We start from the raw sequence: 25,529 nt of genomic DNA, 5'->3' as shown, positions 1-25,529 counted from the left end.
TGTTCAATCGGTAATTTAAGTGTTGCTGCTACAGTTGCTTTTAAGTAACACACAATTCAACTCTTCTGTGTTCTTTGGAATCACAATAGTGCTAAGGGAGAGGTATTAGAAATCAGAGTGTATTGGTATGTTTTAATATTCAGTGAGGACAGTGTATCCACATAGACTAGCTAGAGTTTAAATTAGGAGAGGCTCTCCATCTTGCTGCCATTCTTACCTTTAGGCCATGTTTACACTAGTGAGCTTACAGAGGCACAGCTCTACTGTTGCAGCTGTGGTACAGTAAGTTCTCTTGTATAACTGCTCTATACCGATAGGAGAGGGTGCTCCCATCAACGTAATTAAACCACCCCAACGAGCAGCGGTAGCAGCTCTCCCACCTACATAGCCTGTGCACACTACCACTTATGCCAGGGAAACTTCTGCTGATATAAGTGGTAGCGTAGACATGCCTTAGTGTCAGCTAGTCTGTTTCTTTGAAAATGTACTGAGTTTACAATTATGTAAATATTTTACGTTTTGGCAAGGGGGCTGTGAAACACTTTTTGGGGGGATTTCCCAGACCTGCTGTAAATCATAAGTACTACACTGTGCACAGAGGCACAGAAGATGGGATGAGAAAATGCTTAGAATATGTCTGATTAACTTCCTTATAATTCATACATTTCAAGTTGGAATGTCAGTGTCCATTTTTGCACCCATTTTGCATGCATGATTGATTTGTGCGTTCGGTTGCAGAACTTACGTGCAAATGCAAGGAGCATTTTGACTCTTTATACATATGATGGGTGCTCTGTATGTACAGCTGCAGTAACTGCACACTCAGTTAGGCACACACAGAAACATGTGAGACCTGGGCCTTAACTTTCTGAAAATTAAACCATTAATTTGACTGAAAACAGGGAAGTGAAGACCATGGGAGAGAACTGTATATTTTTGTGACTATTATGTATACCCCCATTTACCTTGTTGTTGTTGTTGTTGTTGTGCTATTTGCTAAAAGGCTGACTTCTGCAGGAGCTCACCCCACACATCCCACGAAGGTAAACAATGGCTTCAGATAGCCTGCCAGTCAGCCATTTACCTACACTGACGAAATGACTTGACTGTTCTGTGTGGTGGTATACTACCCTCTGGTGTGCTCACTAGACATGTTTGGCAAGGAGAAAAGATCCCCACATGTGGACACAAGAACAAAGGGACCTGCCTGACTTTAAAAAGACACACTCCCTGAAGCTCAGGTAAGACTGGGAACACAGAGACAGCATCTGCAGGGAAGGAAGCAGACTGAAAACCTAGTGCCCAGAGGCAGGGTACCTGGTATAAACTGGGCCTGTCTAAATTTTGAGGGTAATGCTAAGTGTAAGTAAGACATACACATGTAGGCCCTTTTCTCTGATTATCCATAGGAGCATAGCAAATAAATAATATTTTGTTCTGAAGAAAATGTTCAACTTCTGAGTAATTAGTTTCCAAAGGAAAGTCTCTTGGCCAAACCTACCTGCTGAAGAAACATGGTGCAGTAGTCCAGGGAAACCCAGTTGGTAAACAGGAATGCTGCAGCCTGAGGACCTGGTCAAGGAGAGTGGGAAAACTGATGGATGCCACCTAGAGAAAAGTGCAGGGGAAGTTCCTATCAGTTGAAAGAGTGCACTAGAGAGACTTACCAGGGGTCAAAGGTGCATCTTTCTCTGTAACATAACAAAATTTATAATAAGATAATGCTTTGTCATAATTAGCATGATGGTTTTATAATCAAGGGAGAATGAAAATACAAATAATTTCTTAAATTATTCTTTGAGTGAAATTCATTCCCCTGCAGAGATCCAGCAGAAGGCTTATATGCCACTCAAGCCCTATTTTGGGCTTAAGTAGAGGCATAGGCCTGTTGCTAGTCCTCTGTCCAGGGTGAATTTTGTTGTGAAAGAAGGGAGGGAAAAGAAAATGCAGAATATACTTAAACTTACAATAAGTTAAGGCAGGCAGCCTGTATCAATGCAAACATATGCAGGAATTTGGTGTATTGTTTTGATATGACATATAAAGAGCAAAACTAAAAACAAGCAAGACACAGATACTTGAAAGAAACATTAAATATTGCACTGTAGTTTTCAGTGGGAGCTAAAATAGTTTTGGTTCTGCTTGTGTTGCCTAAAAAAAAGGAGGCAGGGACTTAGCTTTTGAGAGAAACCAATGTAAATGAAATGGCCATAGTGCAGGGTGGGCAAACTACGGCCCGAGGGATGCACCCGACACTTCAGGTGTTTTAATATGGCTGTTGTGCTCCCGCCAGGGAGCAGGGTTGCGGGCTTGCCCCACTCCATGTGTCCCATGGTTCCTGGAAGCAGTGGCATGTCCCCACTCTGGCTCCTATGCATAGGGGCAGATGGCGCTGTGCACGCTGCCCCTGCCCCAAGTCCCACCCCCGCAGCTCCCATTGGCTAGGAACTGCAACCAATGAGAGCTGCAGGGGTGGCACCTGTGGACAGGGAAGCGTGCAGAGCTGCCTGGCTGTGCCTCTGCATAGGAGCCATAGAGGTGACATGCCGCTGCTTCCAGGAGCTGCTTGAGGTAAGCGCTGCCCAAATCCTGCACTCCTGACCCCCTCCTGTGCCTCAACCCTCTGACCCAGCCCTGATCCCCCTCCTGCCCTCCGAACCCCTTGGTCCAAGCCTGGAGCACTCTACTGCATCCCCAAACTTCATTCCCATCTCCATCCCCAAGCCCACATCCCCAGTTGAAGCCCTCAATCCCCTGCCCCAGCCCAGAGCCCCCTCCCGCACCCTGAACTCCTTATTTTTACCCCACCCTAGAGCCCGCACCCCCTCCCACGCCCCAAGCCCCAATTTTGTGAGCATTCATGGCCCACCATACAATTTCCATACCCAGATGTGGCCCTTGGGCCAAAAAGTTTGCCCACCCCTGCTATAATGCCTGCCTTTACCTTGGTGCTGAATTAAAGATTGGCATAGCTAAATCTGTAGCACAGATGTATTCCCACCAAAACAGCAAATGTCAATGCTGAGTGAAGCACAAAGCTGGGAAGATTAAAAGAGAGAGACAAAGATAGCAATAACAACTAACTCAGAACTAGTTGTATTTCGTAAAGCAATAAAATCTAGGTTAGATCATAATGGTCCCTATTTGCCTTAAAATCTGTTTTACCAGACCGTTGTGACCAAGACCCAGTACAGTAAATAAATATTTACTTTTCTACAGGAATTAGAAATTCTGCTGTCTGAAACTCACCATCCCAGCAGCTGGTAACGCTTAAAGCAATTCATAGTTTTGCTTGAAGTGTGTGACTCTATACTGATTTTTCTTCAGCTTCTAAGTGGTAAAAGGAGGCCTTGCATGTTGAGTAAAGAGTATAATTAATTGAGCAAGGGCTTTGGATTTATTTATTCTATTACATCTAAACAAATGCTATCATTTCTCCACTTGCAAATGTTTATCCATTGTTTGCATGTAAACATTCATGAATGTTTATGCTAATTGTATTGTTTATTTGTTTCATTTTGCATAACTCATTCTTTTTTGCTTTAGAGCTTCTGAGTAACTATTTACTAAATCAGCAGGCATTTTTGTTAACATCTTCTTCCAGATGTCAGTTTTTGTATGGATTTAAAAAAAAATTTTTACTGTCTTCCAGAAATATAGCCGGCAAAGGTTGCAATTTAGGGTGGCAAAAATGTAGTTTCCAAGTCCTAACCTATATGAGCTACTTTACATATTATACATTGGAATGGTGATGTGAAATTGAATGGATCACAACACTGAAATAGTCCAAAGGAAAATAAATTCCTACTGAGTTAAAAATAAAAAATGCCATATTACTATATGAGACCAGATCCTGAGTTTTACACGGACAGAACTCCCTAATCTTAACTTTTAAAACCAAAAATGGGATTAGTTACAATATAAAAACATCCAATAGTTAGGGGAGTGCATCCATTAGTTGTTTACACCTGCAGCATAGGTTACTTATATATCTTATGGGACCATCTGCATTCCAATAAAAGACCCATGGCACTGCTGTGGCTGCCCATGTCAGCTGACTCAAACTCATGGGGCTCAGATTGCGGAGCTAAAAATTGCAGTGTAGACATTTGGGCTCGGGCTGGAGCCTGGGCTCTGGATAGGGTGACCAGAGGTCCCAGTTTTATAGGGACAGTCCTGATATTTGGGGTGTTTTCTTATATGGAGGCCTATTACCCCCCATCCCCTGTCCCAATTTTTCACACTTTTTATCTGGTAACTCTAGGGGTGGGTCTTAGAGCCAGGGTGCCAGCCTGAGCCCAAACAACTACATGGCAATTTTTAGCCTCACAGCCTGAGCCCCATAAGCCCAAGTGAATTGACCCAGACTCTGAGACTTGGTGCAGTGGGTTTTTTATTGCAGTATAGATGTACCCTTAGGATGTACTAGTAACCTACATTGCAGGGGCGAACAACAAATGGGTGCAGTTCCCCAGCTACTGCAAAACTAATGCAGTTCAACTGCACAAGATCTGAGGAGGCCCTGCGTTTAGGGTATACTCATGCACAGTAAAACAAACAGCTTTCTGATCTGGGAGCTGGGCCAAGGTGCATGAAGAAGAAAGCAATAGTGGGGTTGATGTATCACATGCCACTGCTCCTTGCACAGTGAGGTGTCAGATGGTGCAAAAGCAACCATGAAATGACTCCACTGTCTGGGAAAAGGATGCATCCAAAGCCCAGCTACTTGTTTGTCTGTCTCTGCTTTTCCAAGGTTTAATCATAAATATGTGGTCGGTGCCTTATAAATGCCTAGGTGGGTAGACTGTACAGAACCAAGTTAGGCCTAATTTTGCTTCCTGTAACCTCTTTTTAACTAGCTAGGCCTCTTGTCATGTGGTTATTTTTATAGTTAGGAGCCTAACTCACTTAGGCTCCCAGTGGAATTTTCCAAAGTGGTTATCTCCATCATTAGGTACCTAAATATCTCTGAAAATCTGGCTCATAGGTTACCTGGTATTGTTTCATTCCCTGTCCAGATGAGTGCAGCTCATAGTACATCTGCTGTATAAATAATCACGCTTAGACATTTTTTCTGGTAGTAGTCTCTAATACTACTCCTGCAAACAAACTTACTGACAAGAATCATATGGGAAAGTCAACATAAAGGAGGCATAAACAGAATCAAATCAAATGGAGTGGGATTTTTCGGGTGAATATTCATGGGAAGGGGAAAAGTCATTTGTCTCCCCTTCAGATACCACGTTTATAGGAATGTTTTTCTCTATCTCTTTTTTTTATTTAAGTGAAATATTCTGAACCAGGTAAACATAGCTACTGCTCTCACTGCCACAAAAGCTACAATTTAAGAAGGTGATTTTACATAAGTAGTAAGGGTCGAAATAATCTGTATTTTTCATAACTATGCTAATAAGAAAACATTAATTTGTTTAAGATGAACATTTACTAGGAGTCCACTCATCAAGACTGTTCCTACAGTCTTCTTGTACTTTCACCTCTTCAGCGCTTGTGAATTGTACACTCAACTCTAACTCAAGAAAATTAAAAACACAAATGTGTATTGTACTCCCCATTGCCTTGTATTCCCTACAGAGTATTGGTGTTAACTCCATGATACCAAAGTTGGGATTTCCAGTGCGTAACTCACTGCTGGCCATAGTCATAATGCCAAGGACTAATATAAATAAATCTCTTTTGATAAATCCTAGTACTCTCTAGTGATGTTGATATAATGAGTGTGACATTAAAAATAGCATTTCAATTAGTTGTATATGACACCAACCAGCCTTCTGTCTGACACAAATACTGTAGATTCTGTTGCTCACTTCCTTTCCTGAACTCTTCACGGCTACATTCTTCTCAGTGACAAACTCCTGAATTGTCCACTAAAAATTAAAACAAGTGAGCATGGGATTCAGATTAAAGCTAAGGATGCAACATGAACTTTTTAATTTAAATTAAACTCAGAAGCTATGGAGCAACTTTATTTGATGTCCAGCAAATTATTGACTTACTGAATTATGCAAAGCAATTTTTGCCAAGTGCAGTCTGCACTGTTGCTGACTAATCTATCCCGAGCACATGCGTTGTTCTAAGGGAAGTACAATGAGAGGCCCAATGCTGTAAACCCTCATTGATGCTTCTCCATGGAAGCCAAAGTATTTGGGCTAAATGCTATTGTTACACCGTTAAAACCCCCTGACATCAATAAGATTGCATGAATGAAACAGAGCAAACTCCAGCCCTTTGCCTGCAATGATAAACAGTCTAGATGGGAGGGCAAAAGAAACTCAAACAAACTGATGAATTAGAAGACTAAAGATAGCACTAATTTTTTTTTTTTTTGCCAAATCCTAACTAAAACACAACTTGATATTCAAAAGAAGCATAGGATGCTTGGAATGTCCAATCACTGCTGGACATTTAGCAGGAAGAATGGATCCTAAAAGTTGATCATAAAAAGGATCCACTCCATGTAACATGTTTTAATAGTCTCTTTGAAAGCCCCAAGTAGCACCTAAAATACACATATCACAGGCTACACCAGTAAATGGCTCCAATTTTTAAAAGTGACCACTGACGTTTAGTGTCACCACGTCTGGCTGTTCATCTTGAGGCACCTTTGGCCTGAATTTCAGTGGTGCTGGGCACTTGTGGCCCCATTTACTTTAGCTGGAGATGTGGGTGCTCAACACTCTGGAAAAATGGAATCCAGTTGTCTAAAATTGGACACCAAAAACTTGAGGCACCTAACATCCTTTGAAAAGTTGGGCTCAAACATTCAGAGTATTATAGGAGCTGCTGGTGTCACCTGTTAAGGTTACCCAAAACATCCCATCATAAGTCCTTGTTTTCAGTTGATTATAACTTAGCCAAAATTTAACAATTTGGCTGAAGTTTTCCATGCTGGAGCTGGGTGTCTGCCTAAGGCTAAATGTATTTAGAAAACTTCAGCAAAAATTTGTTCAGCTATTTCTGAGAAAGAGATTAGGTAAAAATACATTGTTTTGCCCAGGTTAAAAAAAACATAAATCTCATAGCTGTTTCATTGAGAAGCTCTAGTCTTGCCATGCATTGATGCAGGGAATAATATTTTGGCAGGGGTGTCATCTGGTGTTAGGAATGTGCCCCTTGCCTTTCCTGTGGAAAAACTGCCTAATTGGGCCAAGTCATAAATCTTTCCAAAAGCTCTGATTGCACATGGACAGCAGAGACTTCTGAGAGTCTGGCAGCTAAATTCTTCAAAGATTCTTTCTGTACTGAGCAAGGTCCAGGCCAGGGAGATTGCCTCTTCTGTGCTGTTGATGCTCTACCTGCTGGAGCACAGGCAACATAGAGGAGAATGCAGCCTAAGTGAAATGCCTAGGGGACAAGGGCTGAATCAGGTAGTAGGAAGTAGAGCAGAAGAAAGAGCCTGGGTTACAGGTAGTGTTGCCCAGGAGCGCACCAGAATTTCTGGTGCCCTAGGCAGAATTCAGGGGGCGGCATTTTGTGCACTTACCACGGGGTGCACGGGAGCTTCCGTGCCACCGAAGAAGGACCCTCCGCTGAAATGCTGCAGGCGACAGTGGCAATCACTGAGCTGCTCAATTGCCTGCCGCTGTTTTCTGTGGCACATTGGCAGAAGGTCCCTCGGCGGCAGCGCAATGGGAGCAGAACCGGAAGCTCCCGTGGGCCCTGTGGGGAGCGCACAAAATGCCGCCCCCCGAATTCTGGCGCCCTAGGTGACCGCCTAGGGTCACCTAATGGAAGCGCCACCCTGGTGTTGCCAACTTTCTACTCTCACAAAAAGATAGTATTGTGATGGGGAAGGCTGGAGAGGACAGAAGGGGTCCTGGGTAGAGGGTCTGTGCCCACTAGAGTACACTCCCTCCAGATGATATGGAACCAAAGATTTTGGAATCTCACTTTTCTTTTTCTGTTAGCAAATATTTGTGAAATCCACTGATAAAGTGTCCCGTCCTCCTTTAGCGCTGGCCCACAAGCAGAATGACAACCTACTACTAGTATCTACTCCATTAGCTCAGGTGGCAATGGATCTAAAGGCTACAATCTTACTGATGACACGTGGTTGTCAATATGGTTCTATATGATATTTTAAAAATCTAGTACATTACATTAAAAAGTAAACACTACGTTAGAAGAATTGCAAAGCCAAGCACTCAAAAGTTAGGAAATGCCAGAATTAAGATTGTCTGTGCAACCTTAGTTTGACCTTTTGTGAATATGCATTATGATAGTCTTTTTAATTATGTGATCACATGCTGGTTTTTAAAAGTTTGAACATGAAAGAATTTATTTTAGGTAATGTATACATCTAAAAATACTTATTTTTGTGTTTCACTAATAGATTTCTATTTCTTTTGTCTGTCCAGGGAATTTTTACCTGTTGCTTCTTAGGATTTAGGAAAGGACTTCCTCATCCTAGAGTATTCCTATTTAAGTCTCTTCCCTGGGATATGTCTGTATTTTCACCTTTTTCAAGAGCTTTTTTTAGAGATCAAAGACATTCTTTGCATCTAGAAAAATAAAGATTTATTGGTGTACCTTACAGATGTTGTCGTGTCATTATCTTCTCAAAGCACACATTTTTTCACTTTTTCAATGTAAGTGCATATCAGTTTCTCATTTGTAATACAAAATAGCACTCTAACTGTATTTACTTTCTATTAATCTTAAACCACTTTTTACATATTTAAGTAGTAAAAAAGACAAAACACACTTAGGAGCTAAAGGTGGTAAACAGTAGGAAGTTGTAAAAACATAATACTAAAATAAAGTTTGATAATTCATTAGATTATTTAAAAAAGTAAACAATGTCTTTAACATAAAATGAAGGTTGTAACTATATCATATTTAAATCAAGCAACATTTCCGTTTAAGATGAACTGCTAAGCCAAAAGGGGGATTGCCCTTTACTATCTTGATGTATCAGCACTAGCTCAGTGTGGTAGCTTTGCCTTGCTGTTTTAAAACTATTATTTTGGTATCTTTTTCTTTCATAAGAAATATAGGCGTTTGTTTCTTTCTCTTTGCTGCAATATTTTGTGTGAAATCTTTGGAGAACCTGAACGTTTACATACCACGAGTCTGTAACTTGAATTGAGATCTTCCTATCCATACTATCTAAAGGGTTTTATCCTGCAAATAATTAAGGATGTGATTAATTTTACTCAAGTAAGTAATCCCATCACCTGTTATGTGTTTGTAGGATCAGGCTGTATGGTCTTGTCTGCACTAGCAAAATTAGTTCCTATATTTAAGCAGCTACCAGGAACCGTACTAAGCCAATAGTACAGACAAAGCTCAAGTGTTCTTACAAGGTTTTCATCATAGGTGGCAAAAACATCTGAGCCTTGTCTACACAGAAGTACTGGCAGTTCCAAGCATTCAAAAATCAGGAGAGGTTCAAATAAAATAATAATGGGATAATTTGTTTTGTTTTCTGATTGTTGGGTCATGTTTTCCCAATTTTTCCTGAAACAATGGTGGCTAGAAACTTGCTTTTAAAAAACAAAACAAAACTGAAAACTGAGATTCTCATGTAATTCCATAGTTCCAGATGCTGAAGCTTCAATTAATCATGACCTTGCAACTTTGTGTTAGTACTTACATCTTTGCTACCACTAGTGCAGCTGTAACATTGATGACAGCTGATATAAATGGGACACTAAGATAAGGCCAAAGCATGTCTACATTAGAAAGTAGTACTGCTTTAACTATGTCATTGTAGTTAAAATGGGTCTACCTCTCCTAGTGAGGATGAAGTTATGTTGGTAAAAATGTACTTTATATTGGTATAGCTATTCCTGTACAGCAAAGAGACTAACTATAAATTGCCTTTGCACTAATATAACTACATTAGTTAAAAAAAAAATCACACCCTTAACCAAAATAGTTCTATTAGTAAGACTTTTGAGTGTTCACCAGGCCTAAAAATCAGCTTATTCCCCTCAAGTGAAAAGTAGGACTGCTGCAGCATTGTGTGCTAGCCTTAATCAGGCCCTCTGATGATCTTCCCCAAGGCCTCTCCCAGAGAGAGTGGATATGCCACCTAGGCCAAACAAGGTGACGGTGATCATAAAGGAGCAGAAAAACAAAACCACAGTTGTTGAGTCTGCTTCCCATTTTACCTTTAATGAAATCCAAAGCACAAAAGGTTTCAGATGTTAGAAATTGGGAATTAAAGTACTAAGTCTGGCCCTGCTGAAGATGTCCCGGGGAAAGTCAGAGCAGAGGGAGGCACAGGACACTGGAAAAGGTGGGGCCATCAAGTTCTAGTGCTACCTTGGAGGCAAGGCAGAGAGAGCAAGGAAGTTTGGTTGCAATCTGGAAACATAAGAAGGATTTGGGAGGCAGCCTGGATCGGGACAAACTGAGGATGTAAACGGCAGGGAAATCAGTGTTGGAAGGAGCAGAAGGTTAGAGGAGCCAGCTGGTGGGTTGGGGAACAGAAGCAAGGCCTCTAGTGGTGGGAACTTCATTGCAGCTGGATTGCCCTGGCCTCACCCCACCCCTCAGCGCTATTCAGCGAGCGGGAGTGAGCGGCACAGCCCCTAGGGGTCGCTGGTGCGGAAGCGGCTGGGGAAGGAGGGAGCGAGCAAGCCAGCGCAGAGCGGCAGAAGGTGGCTGGCGAGGAGCGGGCGAGGAGGCGCAGACAAGTTCGCTGCGAGTTGCAGCCGGCAGCCCGCGGTGCCTGGGCTGTAACCTGACACCGAGGAGAGAGCGGAGGAGGAGAGAAGACCCCGCAAGGGGGTAGGAGGATGGTGACCTCCGCCTCCGCCTAGCCGAACTCCGCGGCGGCGCCCGGGACTCGCGCTGCGAGCCAGGCTCGGGGCAGCCGACCATGGGGAGGGGGCAGCTCGCCTGAGCTCCCGCTAACTTTCCCCCCGGGCGGGCGGATGGAGGATGCGCTGTCCCCGGCGGGCTGTGTGACCAGGGGGCGGCGGCGGGGACGATGAAGCAGCAGCCGCAGCAGCAGCAGCACAGCAGCAGGGGCTGCCAGGAGCCCCGGCCCCATGTGGCCCCTTCAGCTGGAGGGGGGCCCGGGCAGGGGGGTGCCTGGAGGAGGCGGCGGCCCCTCTCGCTGCTGCCTTTCCTCTCGCTCCGCGACTACGGCTTCTGCATGGCCGCCCTGCTGCTCTTCTGCTTGGGCTCCCTCTTCTACCAGCTCAACGGGGGACCCCCGCACTTTCTGCTGGACCTGAGGCACTATCTAGGTAAGGGCGGCTGGCGAATGCTGCGTGGGGAGCCCCCTCCCCAGGGCTGGGAAGCTCGCATGCCTGGTAGGCTCAGCGCCTCTCACCGCGGGGACTTGTTGCAGCTCCTGCTGCCTTGACGTGCATCCCCTCCGTGGCGGCGGTAGGGGCAGCGGAGGATGGATGCCCTGCCGCTCAGCCCGCCGGATAAGCATCGGGGGGCACTGCCGAGCCCAGGGGGTGCACGCGGAGAGCCAGGCTGAGCAAGGAGCAAGTGGCCCAGCGCACACGCTGTGCCAGGCTTGGCTCGCGCAGGGCTTCGTCGCTCGCCAGAGCCCCAAGGGATCAGAAATTGGTCCCAGCTGAAAATCTAGCGGCGTCCACTGTGGTGCAGAGCTGCGATGCTGATCCAGGCCTGGCTAGTTTAATTCTCTAGTCCTTGAATATCCGAGCTTGCGAAGATATTTTTCACTTTTGTTCAACCGTTCAAAAAAGAGAGGCTCCTTTCTCGAGAGTGTCTTGACCCCGGATTTCCTTAGGTCCAAGGACTGCACCTTCCTAATCCGTTTTCCTAATGGTGTTCATTCAGGCTGAATGTTTCTCGCAAAGAATGTGAACCTCTCTCAACACTGTGACTAGGGGAAGCACAGCGGGTGAGGCTAAGCCTCTGGCTTCCTTAGTTAAAGAGGTGATTCCCTAGAAAAATAGACGTTTGGGTTGATGAGTGGAAGGAAAAGAAGTTTTGTGAAGAATTTAGGAAGTAAATGTGTGGGGTTTTTTCCCGGAGTTTGTATAAGAAGCAGTGATGTATTGGTATAGTTCCTAAATGAGAAGCTCGGTTTACACACAACTGTGCTACTGGTGAGGAGTGCTTTTTGTAAATACCTATGAGTATGTGTTTAAAAAGCAGGGAATAGGGAAAAGGATGATCAGAACCAACTTGCTGAGAAAGTAGAGCTTTGGCAAAAAGTATAGGAAAGTGCACTGGAGACTGTTTTCTAAAATCTTAAACTAAATTAAGGCCTATGATGGTCTAGTGTCTAGCCTTTTAAAACTTGTACAGAGAAAGGGTTTATAAATCTACAGCTCCACTACTAATTTAGATTAGAACTTGGAATTGCAAGTGAAAACTACAGTTATTGCCCTTAGGATATAAAATGTGGAAGTTCAGGCATAACAAGTCATGTATTTTCATATTTGTAGTACAGAAATACTAGGAGTTGTTTTACGTTGTAGAAGAGACAGGAATGAACAGGTATCTGAATAAATTTAATATTCTGTTTATTCATGATGGAATAGTTTTGTCTGTTTCTGAACTTTGAGTGAGATTTTAGATTCAAAGCTTCTTTTATCCTTGATTGTAATGTTCCTTAGCAGTTTGGCCGTTACATTGCCAAGCTTATTTAAGGATTGTTGAGATTTGTAGATCTTTGTCTAAAACACTTTTGTGAAGAATGAAGTATAAAAAATACATTAATGATTTTTACCATAAGTGTTTCTCTTGTTAGTATGTTGCTGATTTGATCTTTGTCCCTTATTAAAGATGTCTGGAATTATTCATATAAACTAAGCATTGTAGAGGGAGCCATTGATTTGACCGCCGGAGGACCATATTCACTTTAAAACTAAAATACAAGAGTTGATGAGAAAGGTAACACTTTGCTCTTTGAGAATAAATTTAAAATAGAAATGTTTTCAGGCCCACATTTTAACATCACTAAGGCTTTGATTGTGCAGGTAGGCACACAAACAATTTCATGTGGTCTTGGTGATGTCAATGGGACTACTCACACCCAAAATCAAGATAAAGGGACACAATCAATTTTCAAATTACATTTCCAATCTGAATATGTTGTACCAATCATTATTACAGGAAACAACTAAAGCTACTAGAACAGAAAAGGAACAGACGATAAACATGGGTTTCTCTAGGTTTTGTATTTGTTTACTTGGTGCATTTGACAGTGTTTTGCATAGTGGTGTTGTTTTCTTGATCAGTTGCACTACTCTGGGGGGAGCTCATGGGCAGCTTTTCCTCAGGCTCTGCAAGAGTGTTTGCAAGCAGTACAGCCTACCAGAAATTGAAACTGAAAGTGAGACTGAAGAGACAGCAGGCAGGTGTGTATTCAGAGAAATGGGAGAGTAGAGGCTGGGAATGGACCTGATCAGGTTTTGTTTGATCTTAGGCCTGACCAAATCATATTTTTTTTAAATGTCAAGATGTGCTATTTATTTGCCTATTTAAAAAAATATTAAGTTTGCCAGTGGCCATTAAACTTTTTTATGGCAAAATTTCTTGCCATTTTTGGCCATATGCTTTCCTTTCCTTGATTGAACTGTACACAGAGGGGAGAAAATATGTTTGAAAAAAAGATGATGTCTTCCTGAGGGAGAGTGTGTCTATATGTGATAGTTCCTCTTTGCATAGCTATCTTTTCACTTCTACAAAATATTTGCAAGGCTATGTGGAAAAAATGGGCAGAGCATGGTGAATGTGGAGCTGTCAACCCCATACTTGAATCAACTCAAAAGGGAAAACTGGAAAGCTAGCATTAATTCCTGTTTTACATTCTAGGCCTGATTCCAGTTTTATGTCAGTGTGACTCCACTGGGATAAAACTCAAGTAAAAAAAATAGTGAATCACAACTTGTGTGACATGACTTTACAGCTACAGCAGTGGAGCAGTGTAATTGCTGATTCTGTCATGTTGCCATAGACAAAGAGGAGGAGGGGACTTAGAGTTAGAGAGCATCAACTAGAGTTCCTTAATGTGAGTGAGGAGGATCCCCTAGTGGTGGGGAGATTAGATCTCCTAATTTCTGGTTAGTCCTGTGAATTTTGGGGGAGGTGCTTGGGCTCTTTTTCCTTGGAGCCGCAATATTTTTGTGTTAAATTGTTCCCCTTTGCATGCGTTTGCCTATGGAATATTCATATTGCCTACAGAATGTTCATATAGCATGTGAAATATCATATCTACCTTAGCTGTTTCGAGTGGTTGTTATTGCCATAGGATTAACTGTTTAATGGCCAATATGAAATAAGTATTATTGTGGGCTCAGTATTGTTTGCAGTACACAAATTTTAATCATGTTACTGAAACTGCTATCTCTGTTGGCACTAATTGGCATTCCTGTTGGCAGTCTCAAGGGAGAGACCAAGGATCTGATTGCTTATGGAGGCTGCCGATTCTGTGAACCTCCTGTGGCTGGTTAACCAGAGCACTTAAGTGTCCAGGATGACCAGTCTAGCTCCTTTTAACAAGCACTAAATTCTCTCTTGCTCACACTTTTCATTCCACCATAAATTTAAAATAGCCACTATTATTGTTGGGCCTGCTAAAACTTGGTTTTATTGCCATCCCCAGCCTTCCCATTTCTAAAAGCTGGTTCTTCAGCCGCAGTCTAATAATATTTGTAGAGCCATGCTGTTGGGGTTTGATGCTATTTTAACAGGAGGGGTGTACTCTGTAAATTTAAAATTTTTAAAATAAAAACACCTGGGGATGGGGGGAAACCTGTCTTTTGCCAAATTGAAAAGAACATAGTTGATGATAAAAGAAGAGCTATGTCGTACTTCTCTAAAAGCGAACAAACATTGGAGAAGAAAAATTCTAACTAAAAATTCTTGACAATGTTTTTTTAATTTTACTTTTTGTACTTTACTGAAAACATTTAATATATTTTAATTAGGGCTGATTAATTGCATGTGATTCAAGATTAATTGCGATTAAAAAATTAATCGCGATCAATCGCAGTTTTAATCGCCCTGTTAAACAATGGAATACCAATTGAAATGTATTAAATATTTTGGATGTTTTAGTACATTTTCAAATATATTGATTTCATTACAACAGGGAATACAAAGTGTACAATGCTCAGTTTATATTTATTACAAATATTTGCACTGTAAAAATAAAAAATAGTATTTTTCAGTTTGCCTCATACAATACCCTAATGCAGTCTCGTTATCTTGAAAGTGCAACTCACAAATGTAGACTTTTATTTACATAACTGCACTCAAAAACAAAGTAAGTCCTACAAGTCCACTCAGTCCTACTTCTTGTTCAGCCAATTGCTGGGAGATAATGCTGCTGGCTTCTTGTTTACAATGTCACCTGAAAGTGAGAACAGGTGTTCGCATGTCACTTATGTAGCTGGCATTGCAAGGTATTTACGTCCCAGATATGCTAAAGATTCATATTCCCCTGCATGCTTCGGCCACCATTCCAGAGGACATGCTTCCATGCTGATGGCGCTCGTTAAAAAAAGAATGCATTAATTAAATTTGTGATTGAACTCCTTGGGGAAGAATAGTATGTCTCCTGCTCTGTTTTACTCGCATTCTGCAATATATTTCATGTTATAATAGCTAGTCTTGGATGATGACCCAGCACATGTTCGTTTTAAGAATGCTTTCACTACAGATTTGACAAAATGCAAAGAAGGTACCAATGTGAGATTTCTAAAGACAAATACATCACTTGATGCAAGGTTTAAGAATCTGAAGTGCCTTCCAAAATCTGAGGGGGATGAGGTGTGGAACATGCTTTCAGAAGTCTTAAAAGAGCAACACTGCTATGTGGAGACTACAGAACCCAAACCACCAAAAAAGAAAATCAGCAGTCTGCTTGTGGCAGCTGAAGATAATGAAAATGCATTGAATCTTCACTGTTTTGGAGTGCTATCGAGCAGAACCCATCATAAGCATACATGCGTGTCCTTTGGGATGGTGGTTGAAGCATGAAGGGACATAGGAATCTTTAACATATCTGGCATGTAACATACCTTGCGACAATGGCTACAACAGTGCCATGTGAACACCTGTTTTCACTTTTAGGTGACACAGACAAGAAGAGGGCAGCCTTATCTCCTGCAAATGTAAACAAACTTTTTATCTGACTGAACAAGAAGTAGGACTGAGTGGACTTTGTTTTATTTTTGAATGCAGTTATTTTTACACACAATTCTACATTTGTAAGTTCAACTTTCATGATAGAGCTTGCACTACAGTACTTGTATTAGGTGAATTGAAAAATACTATTGCTTTTATAGCACAATATTTGTACACGTTGTGTTGTAATTTAAATCAATATATTTGAAAAATGTAGAAAATATCCAAAAATATTTAAATAAATAGTATTCTATTATTTAACAGCGTGATTAAGCACACGATTAATCACGATTAATTTTTTAAGCATGAGATTAATTTTGTTAATTTATTTAAGTGCTTGACAACCCTAGTTTCAATAATGTCTCAGTAATAATGACAATCTGTACTATACCTGCCTGTCATCCTTCCTAGCTTTAAAAAAATGTTTCTTTCCCCTTACAGTTTTTCCTTTTGTATGTCTTTCACATGCTATCTAGTAAAACGGTAAAAGTGACTATACACAAAGTGCTGTGAAATGCACAAAATAAATAAAGTAGAGGAAAAAAAATTCTCCAACTTTTTCAATCTTTTCCATTACTGTGGCAATATTACATGTTCTTTATTCTAATGGAAAGTATACTATTTTCAGACTGAGGTTGACATGTTCCTTTAAGATTCTACCAATAAAAGTCCCATCCATTCTTCATTATAGACATTAATGGACGGGGGGAACATATTTCTCAATCCTTTTTCTCTGTTATGGTCATCTATTTGTTAGAGGAGGGAAGAAAGTCATCTTTTTTCTTTTTAAAGGGACAGTGTCCGAGTTGGTATGGCAAAAATGTAACCTACCTGTTTTTTGTTTTGGATCATATCACAAGTGTACGTCTAATTTATTGTCCAGAACTTTCAACCTTCCAAGACCCAAATGTTGGGAAGAGACCTCAAATGAGGGGGACAAACTAACTGGTTTGACAGTTACTTTTAAGGAGCTATCTGTATAATAAATGTATGTGCTTGTTTATCTGCTCTGTTCTTACATTGAAGCAGAACAATGATACGTAATTGAAAAATGAGATTCTAAGTGCTTTTTTTTTTTTTTTAACAAAAAAAGATGAATGCATCAGTGAAAAGATCTTAGGTACAGATGAACTATGCTTTTGTGTAACTCACACTACTGACTGTGGATATAGGTTTGTGTGTGGTGTGTGTGTGGTTTGTTTGTGTGTTTAATTGAACCAACTTTGTAGAAATGTTGATTTTACTAAGTAGTTAACAAGACAATCTGAACAGATTGAATTAAAACTGTGTGTGTTCTTTTCTATTTCAAGAACTTTCTTCACTCTCATAATGGATGGCAATTCTTTTGTGGTTTTGAAATGATTTGATTTTTAAAATGATTTTAAGGATTTATTACAAAGATTACCATAAATTCATTAATTCCTGTGTGTGTAGAATCTGAAAATCTAAGAACTTTAGCACAAAGTCTTGGGGGAAAAAAAAAGATCCATAGTAAAAAATCTGTACCTGATATTTTTCTTAATTTACGTTCTGCTTCCTTGGGCATTGTTTTGTGCTGAGAACATGAAGGTATTTTGTTTAACTAGAATGCGTCTGAAATTTAATTCATTTTACCAACCTCTCAAAGTTAAGATGAGTTTTGAGGGGGAAAAAAACAGCTTCTTTTTTAAGGCTGTGTAGGAATGTTGTTTTGCATACATTAATTACTTGCTCATTGTTCACAAATTCTCCACTTGTAGAAATAAAGCTTAAAATTATAATATGATACATTTACAACTTTACATTTGGCATTTGCAAACAGAAAATAGGAACAAGTAGAGTGTCTTTATTTGTTTCATGAGTGACTTCAATTTTTATGGAGAGTGCTCTCTTTTAGATAGTAACTTAACTGTTACCTTGGCTTTACAGTTCTAACAATAATTGGGGTCATGAGTGTATATTTTGATGGCATTCTAAAATAGCATTTTATGTTTGGAGTATTGAATGGTGTTTGTTTGGAGATATACTGGGAAAGCACTACCCACGAACAGGTATTGAGTATGTATGCAGCTGTGTATACTTCTCCACATTTCCTATCAATGACCTTTTAACTGTGATTTTGAAAGGATTTATTCTTCTCAAAGTGCAAATCAGTTTAACTTTCTTTCCAGAATTCTACTCAGTGAGACTTCTGTCATTAGTATCAGATTATATGATAGGAAAGGACTGATTGCCTAATGGTTAGGACACTAGCCTGGGACTTGGCAGATTTCCTGTTTGGCCACAGACTTCTTGTGTGACCTTGGGCAAGTTATTTGTTCTCTCTGTCTCAGTTCCCCATCCACAAAATGAACATAGAAGCACTTCGCTGCTTCGATGAAGTGTTTTGCAGATAAATGCATTAAAGATTGTGAGGTGCTCAAGTCTACAGCCCTGGGGTCCATATAAGTAAGATATGTAACCCTTCTGCCCCTCTGAGTTGGCAGCAACAAAGGCCGGGTTCAGTATCCAGGGGTTCCGTTTCAATAACACAGTGCATAACCGGCTCGAGCCCCCACCCAGTGACCTGGGACAATTACATACCACCTGCCCTCCGGGCGCCTCTAGGAGGCAGTACTTCCCCTCTTGCAAGCACAGAGTCTGAGTGTAGCAAAATCCTTTTAATAAAGAAGGGAAACAATGTGGCGGCATATTGGGGAAACACCACTAACAGGATTCATAACATAAACCATGAGCAAGAGACCCACCAAGTAAGTTTTGGCAATGTCCTTTTCCCCTTAGGGTCTTAAGTCCAAACACCCCAAAGTCCAACAACCCAAAAGTCTCTGTCCCTGGTCAGTGCCACCCCAGAGTTCAAAAGTTTATCTGCAGAGTTTTACCCCTGCCCCCCAGCCTGGGTGGAAATAGGGCGGGGGGCACACAGGATGTGAAGGGGAACCTTATGTAGGCTGGGGCCGACTGTCCTGCCTTTACCACGACTGGCTCCACTCCACCAGTTGTGTCACTCCTCCAGCCGACCCATGAGCCACTCCAGCCTTCCCCGCAAACTGCTCCACTCCGCTCTGCTCGCTGTTCCATGGGCCGCTCCAACTGTCCCCGCAAACTGCTCAGCTTGGTTTGGTTTGGCTCCGCTCACTGTTCCGTGGGCTGCTCCAACCGTGCTGCAAACTGCTCCGCTCTGCCAGCTGCTTAGCGACAGATCTTCAGACTCCCCCACTAGTTAACACAGCACTCAGTGATCTCAGCTCAGTAAGTTTAGCTCTCTTAGTGATTTCAGCTTGTAGGAGGGTAGCCCCAGTGCTGGTGCACCATTGGCCCAAAGTGAGTTCAGCTCAGCAGCCTCTAGATGGACTCCTAATGGAATCAAAATTAGCTCTGCTCTTGAACAGTGGAGAGAGGAGGAGATGCAATTGGTGTTCCAGGCCCCCAAAAGGGGCCCATGCCATCAGGTACCCATCCCCGTCCCCAACCTCTCTCAATTCACTGGGTTTTGGCACCCATGTCCCTTGTCTAGCGAGTGCTACTTAGTTGATGGTGAGACTCTCTGTCATAAAACCGTTTCATAGTTCCTCATTTACATAATCAGGGTGACAACACTTTATTCCTCCTACCCAATAACAAAGAAGTTGGGGATCCCACAGCTGTGAAAGTAACCATTTTAGGCTGCCATGGGCTGTGCTAGGCGGAGTGGGTGTGCCTATGCAAACACGATCAGCTTCTGAAATTCTTTTCTGCACTCGCCAGAATTCACCACCAGATGTCAGGGTAGAGCTCATCCTGACTCTGCTTACAGATACATAAATATTTGTAGTATGGGTCATAGTCACCTCAGGATTCTGGTCCTACCCAAAGCAGATGGCAGTGGTCCTTCAGATAAGGCACAGGTTGTGTTTTAAGATGGGACTTGGAGTTAAATTAACACAAAAATCAGTGCTCTAAGTATTTACCCTTTTTAAAGCTGGCATAGTAAACTTTCAACATAATCACTTTTAGCAAGTTGACTGAATCAAGTGTTTGATATAAATAACCCCTGAAATCCAATCGTGGGGCTTGAATCTGTTCTCTGATATGGACCTATGCAAACCGAGTGGTATTTTGTGTATCTGAGGGCATAATGATGTCACCTAGCTTCTGTTCCTGTTGGTGTTTTTTAGACTTCCCTTACAAAACTAGTAATGCAATAAAAAAACCACCTCAGTTTATAGTGTTGCTCTGAGCCTCTCTTCCTCTATCAATAAGTGGCAGGCACTCTAACAGTAGCTGAAGAATATGCAAGCCAAAATGAAGCAAGAAAGTGTCAGGTGGAAAGTGCCCCTGGACTAACTTTCATATTCTCATCTGAATTTATGTTGGTTTGGGATTTTTTGCCTTTACTTATGGTGTCAGAAAGAATGATGTACATTTAAAACTGCCAGAGTGGGAAGCTGTTTAAGTACAAAGGCTTCAATACATGATGCTCTGTGGGGAAAACAAAGTCTGCTTGATATGCTGAATCATAGTATGTGATAAGTGAGATCCCTTTTGGTTTTCCTACTGCACAGATTGGTCAAAGTCATAGTCATAGTTTTAGTTTGACGTTTTTGAATGAAACTGGGCACTTAATTAATTTCAGAATTTGCATGTGAGCGTATGGTGGGAGAAGTCAGTGGTCATAATTTGTTGCATACGAAACTACACTTTTTTTTCCTTTTTTATCTATCTATCTATCCATCCATCCACAGGGACGACTCATTCCAGGGGGATTCGGTGTTCGTGGAAATTTGAGGGATGTGTGAACTAGGTCAACCAAATAAGAGCTAATTTCAACTTTTGCAGAAAAACTTAAAGTACACCAAGACTGACATTTGAACCTCCCTCCCCAATATTAATTTTTCATACTCATTTGACATTTTTCTTCCTTGCGTATTTCTGTGTTTCCTGACTCCAGTTGGGATCAGAGGTTGAAATGCTTCAGCTGAGAGGATATTATAAAATAATAAATATTAATAAAAAAGAGACTGTCCTGACCAATGTTTCTAGTTTGACTAAGCACAGGAAGTACTGGAAATCACACGAGTGCTTGTTGCAGATCTTCACCTCCATTTTTCAGGCCCAACAGGTTTGATACTTTCTATAAAGTATCTAGAACAAGGATCAGCAGCCTTTCAGAAGTGGTGTGCCGAGTCTTCATTTGTTCACTCTAATTTAAGGTTTTGGGTGTTAGTAATACATTTTAATGTCTATAAGTCTATAATATATAACTAAACTATTGTTGTATGTAAAGTAAATGAGGTTTTTAAAATGCTTAAGAAGCTTCATTTAAAATTAAATTAAAATGCAGAGCCCCCCAGACCGGTGGCCAGGATCTGGGTTGTGTGAGTGCCACTGAAAATTAGCTTGCGTGCCGCCTTTGGCATGCGTGACATAGGTTACCTACCCTTGATCTAGACCATAGGCGCTGACTCCGTGGGTGCTTCAGGGCTGGAAAAATAGTGAGCATCCCAGCTGTTTTTTGGCTCTGGGAAGATGGAGAGCAGCAAGATGGCTGAGTAAGGGGGCAAAGTAGGAATGGGAAGAGGTCGAGCAAGACCTTGGAGTATGGGGGACAGAACGAGGCTGGAGTCTCAGGGGAGGAGGCAGAACAGGGAGGAATAGGCAGAGCCAGGGCAGGGCCTTGGGGGAAGGTGCAGGGTGGGGTTGGTGTCTTGGAGTGGAGTACCCCCGGGGAAAACTAAAAGTTGGTGCCTGTGATCTATAACCTCTGGTTTTTATCTAAACTTTCATCCACTGTTAACTGTGTTATTGTGACCCACTAGTGGCTGTTCTGCAAACAAAGGTAGGTCTTCTACTGTTGACAGCTGGGGGAGATTACTCCTTTAGCTTAGGTGGAAGAGGCTTATGCTTTTAGTGACAAAAGTCCTAGGTTCAAATCTCTTGATAACTCACTGCCCATCCTTATTGCGCTGCCATTCCTTGCTGGGGGGGAAGAAAGCTGAGTTACACAAAGCCTCTAAGGCCACGTCCAGACTAGGGTATTAAAATCGATTTTAGATACGCAACTTCAGCTACGTGAATAACGTAGCTGAAGTCGAATTTCTAAAATCGAGGTACTCACCCGTCCAGACGGCGCGGCATCGATGTCCGCGGCTCTCCGTGTCGATTCCGGAACTCCGTTCGGGTTGATGGAGTTCCGGAATCGATGTAAGCTTGCTCGGGGATCGATACATCGCGTCCAGACTAGACGCGATATATCGATCCCCCAGCAATCGATTTTAACCCGCCGATGCCGCGGGTTAGTCTGGACGTGGGCTAAGTAGAGCCAACAGAGTTAACAACTACACTACATACACATAAATCGGTGTATGCAGGCTTACATAAGAAAATGAACTATAAAACTTTTATTCTGGACTGAAATCATTTTAGATGTGTTTACAATCAGTGCCAGCCTGACTCCCATAGCTCAAGCATTATAAAGATATACTTATGAAGTGGGGGGAAAAATAGATATTATTTCACTCTTTGAGAAGAGTAAAAGAAGGCAACAGCTCTTTTATTTTCTGCAACTGAACTCTTATTTTTGATCGCCGTTCTGAAATTATTAAGTTATAACTGCTGTCTGATTTTTTTTTTAAGTTAGTTTTGTTGCTGGTGAAGTTTTGTAAGTGCAGTAATCTTCAGCAAGTGACGCTACAGTGTATTTGGACTATATAATCAGAAGGCGTATTCCACTCTACTGTCTATTCCCTTGTGCCTCATGACCTGTGCAGCAGTGGTCCCAAGTTGAACTAGCCTTCCCCTCCTCCACCATGGGCTGAAGGTGACATTGAAAATGTAATAATGTGATTCTGAGACAGCATTGAGAACTCTTTGTGGGCTTGAAAGGAGATGAGACAGTGAATGGTGCATCCTCAAAACTCTGCCTATTATCCTTGCCTAGGTGTGTATGGAACATGCTGAGGCACAAAGAAAGGCTTCTGCAGAGTCAGGTGGGGGTGACACTGTCTTGGCTCAACCTACATTCTTCCCTGCCCTCCTTCACCCCCCCAAAAAACCCCAAACAAACTGGGAGTGAAGAAGTGAGTTCTCTGTTCCATTTTTCTGTCTGTGACCAAAAGTAATAGGATGATATGTTTTTGTTTTAGGCAGTTCTGTGGAACACTTTCCATAGCATCTGGGCACCTATGAAAAAATTGGCAGACACACACTAACTAGAGGCCTGGGCCTACCAATGAGAGGTCTGTGCCAAAGATGGTGCAGGGAGAAGTGCCACCTGAGAGGTCCAAGTGCAACAACTGCAGTTTCTCAGCTGTTCCTCACAATTCTAGCTTTCCTAAGTAGCTGCAGTATGATACTGACATGACGTATGCCAATTTAATTGCTGCCTAGAATGGTTGTGTGTATCAAAGAGAAGAATGGTTAGTTTAATATTAGTTTCATTCCGTGTCTGTTTAGAATGTATTGACAGCTTTTCCAATCTTCCTTAGATCCTTCTACTGCTCCCATTACTGTAGTAGCAGACAGCCTCAAAACTTTCATGGGTTTATGCTAACAATACCCTGTGAGGTAAGGAAGTGTTGTTATTCCCATCTTACAGATGGGAAACTGAGGCACAGAGAGACTAACTAACTTGCTCAAAGTCATACAGGAAGTCTGTGGCAGGACAAGGAAATTGCATGTCTTAACCACAGCACCATTCTTCCTCTCCCAGGCACTGTGATTGTTTGTAGACCCAGTGTTGACTGACTTTTAGTAGGTTTTGTTCTCAACCATGAAGGATTTTTGTTTCTTTTAATGAAAGCTTACATTCTATAAAAACTGATGAGATAGGATTCTTTAATCAGGAAATGTTTCCCCCTCATCAGTGTTGAGTAGGTGAGCGGATTTTCAAACCTTACTTATGTGTATATAATGAGACCTTTTTTTTTTTCTTTGTTTTAGAATCTGTCAGAGGATGTTTTGAAACTGAAGAGATGAGCAATTATTCTGCAGAATTTTTTCTGAGTGCCCTTTGAAACTGCGTTTGAGGGTGGGGGGAGCAAATACTTCTATGTAGAAAGAAGATGAAGTGCATGGATTTACACGTAAGAGCGTAGAAGCATGACAAGCCTGTTTACATTACTGCTTGTATTTCAGAAACAGGCATTCTGTTTATCAAAATGTCCAGATAATCATACATGTAGTAATTTGGCAAGGAAGTCATTATGAGAATATAGGGCAATAACAGATGATATTTCTAAAGAATTAGTGAAGTGCCTGAGTGTTTTATTTCACTGCCAAGTGGGTCAGCTGGTCAAGTGAAGAGTTTCTGTTTAGTGCACCCGCTCCAGAGAAAGGATGTTAACATAACCTCACACTTTTATGCCAGGTCTCCAAGTTGTTAAAAAATGTTGGTCATATTTTTCAGAATAATCTGTCTGCAATCTTCTGGACTGCATATACATATTTGATTACTATTACTGAAGAGATGTGTGGGATTAGATACAAATGAAAGAAGGCAGTGCTAAATCCTGAAAGGATGATTTTTAAAAAGAAAAAACTAAAGCCTACACAGAGTGTAGAAATGTGGCCACAAATCTTTGTTTTGTTGTTTGTTTTTTCAGATGTGGAAGTTATCTGTCTTGTTTGCTAGTTGAACTGTGATTCAAGCCTTCAGGCTTCTGACATCTTTCTGGTTATGTTTTTGGTTATACTCTGCATTGAAGAGATTTCAGTGGCCAACGGGGGCTGCGGGAAGCGGTGCGAGCCACAGGGACATGCTGGCTGCCGCTTCCTGCAGCTCCCATTGTCTGGGAATGGCAAACCACAGCCACTGGGAGCTGCTGGAAGCACCTGGGGATGGTCAGTGTAAACAAACTGTCTCGCGGTCCACCAGTGGATTACCCTGATGGGCTGCGTGTGACCCATAGCCCACCACTGATTTAGATAAATGCTGGAAGTTTCTGTTATATCTGGAAGAAATGACGCGTCTGTTCTCATGTTCACTCGTTTCATATTGCATAAATGGTCCAAAGCTGTGTAGTTTATATACTATACGTTTTTTTCAAGAGCTACATAAAGCTAAGAACCTAGTATTGGCTTTGTGAGTCCAGCATAAATGTAAATGAAGTGTGTTCCCTATCCTGGCAGGAACCACTACATTGGCAGGAAATGTGTCTTGGAATACTGGTGTTGCCATCTTGATGTTCTGTTGAATTTATATTATAGTAAAGTAACCTGTCTTGCCAAATTTATGGGTGGGTTTCTCTGCTATTGCTGGCCAAATGATCAGAATGATTGATTACTTTGGAATAAACTTTACTCTCTCTCTAGGTTTCTTATAAGAGTCTAATATATGGGTTGTTGCTTCAGTTCAAAATTTCAGTCTCAGGCTTAAAATCTATCTTGAACCTGCTTGTTTGTTTGCTTCCTTTAACATTCCCTAATGCTACCCTTGACTTTACATACAGAGTAGAACCAGCAGTGTATTCCAGTCTCCCTCTTTT

At 41.7% G+C, this 25,529-nt stretch overlaps 1 protein-coding gene across 1 annotated transcript in view; it reads left to right on the top strand.

The window, feature by feature from the left end:
* Positions 1-10,782: 10,782 nt before the first annotated feature.
* UST (uronyl 2-sulfotransferase) overlaps positions 10,783-25,529 on the top strand; it is a 308,265-nt gene continuing 293,518 nt past the window's right edge. The window contains exon 1 of the mRNA XM_050949786.1: positions 10,783-11,219. Coding sequence (XP_050805743.1) covers positions 10,958-11,219 — 262 coding nt within the window. The 5' untranslated portion in view covers positions 10,783-10,957. The remainder of the gene's footprint in view (positions 11,220-25,529) is intronic.

The sequence above is a fragment of the Gopherus flavomarginatus genome, chromosome 4 (genome assembly GCF_025201925.1).
Source record: "Gopherus flavomarginatus isolate rGopFla2 chromosome 4, rGopFla2.mat.asm, whole genome shotgun sequence".
NCBI lineage: Eukaryota > Metazoa > Chordata > Testudines > Testudinidae > Gopherus > Gopherus flavomarginatus.
Note: the sequence above shows the minus strand (reverse complement) of the source record. Positions and strands in the feature narration are given on the sequence as shown.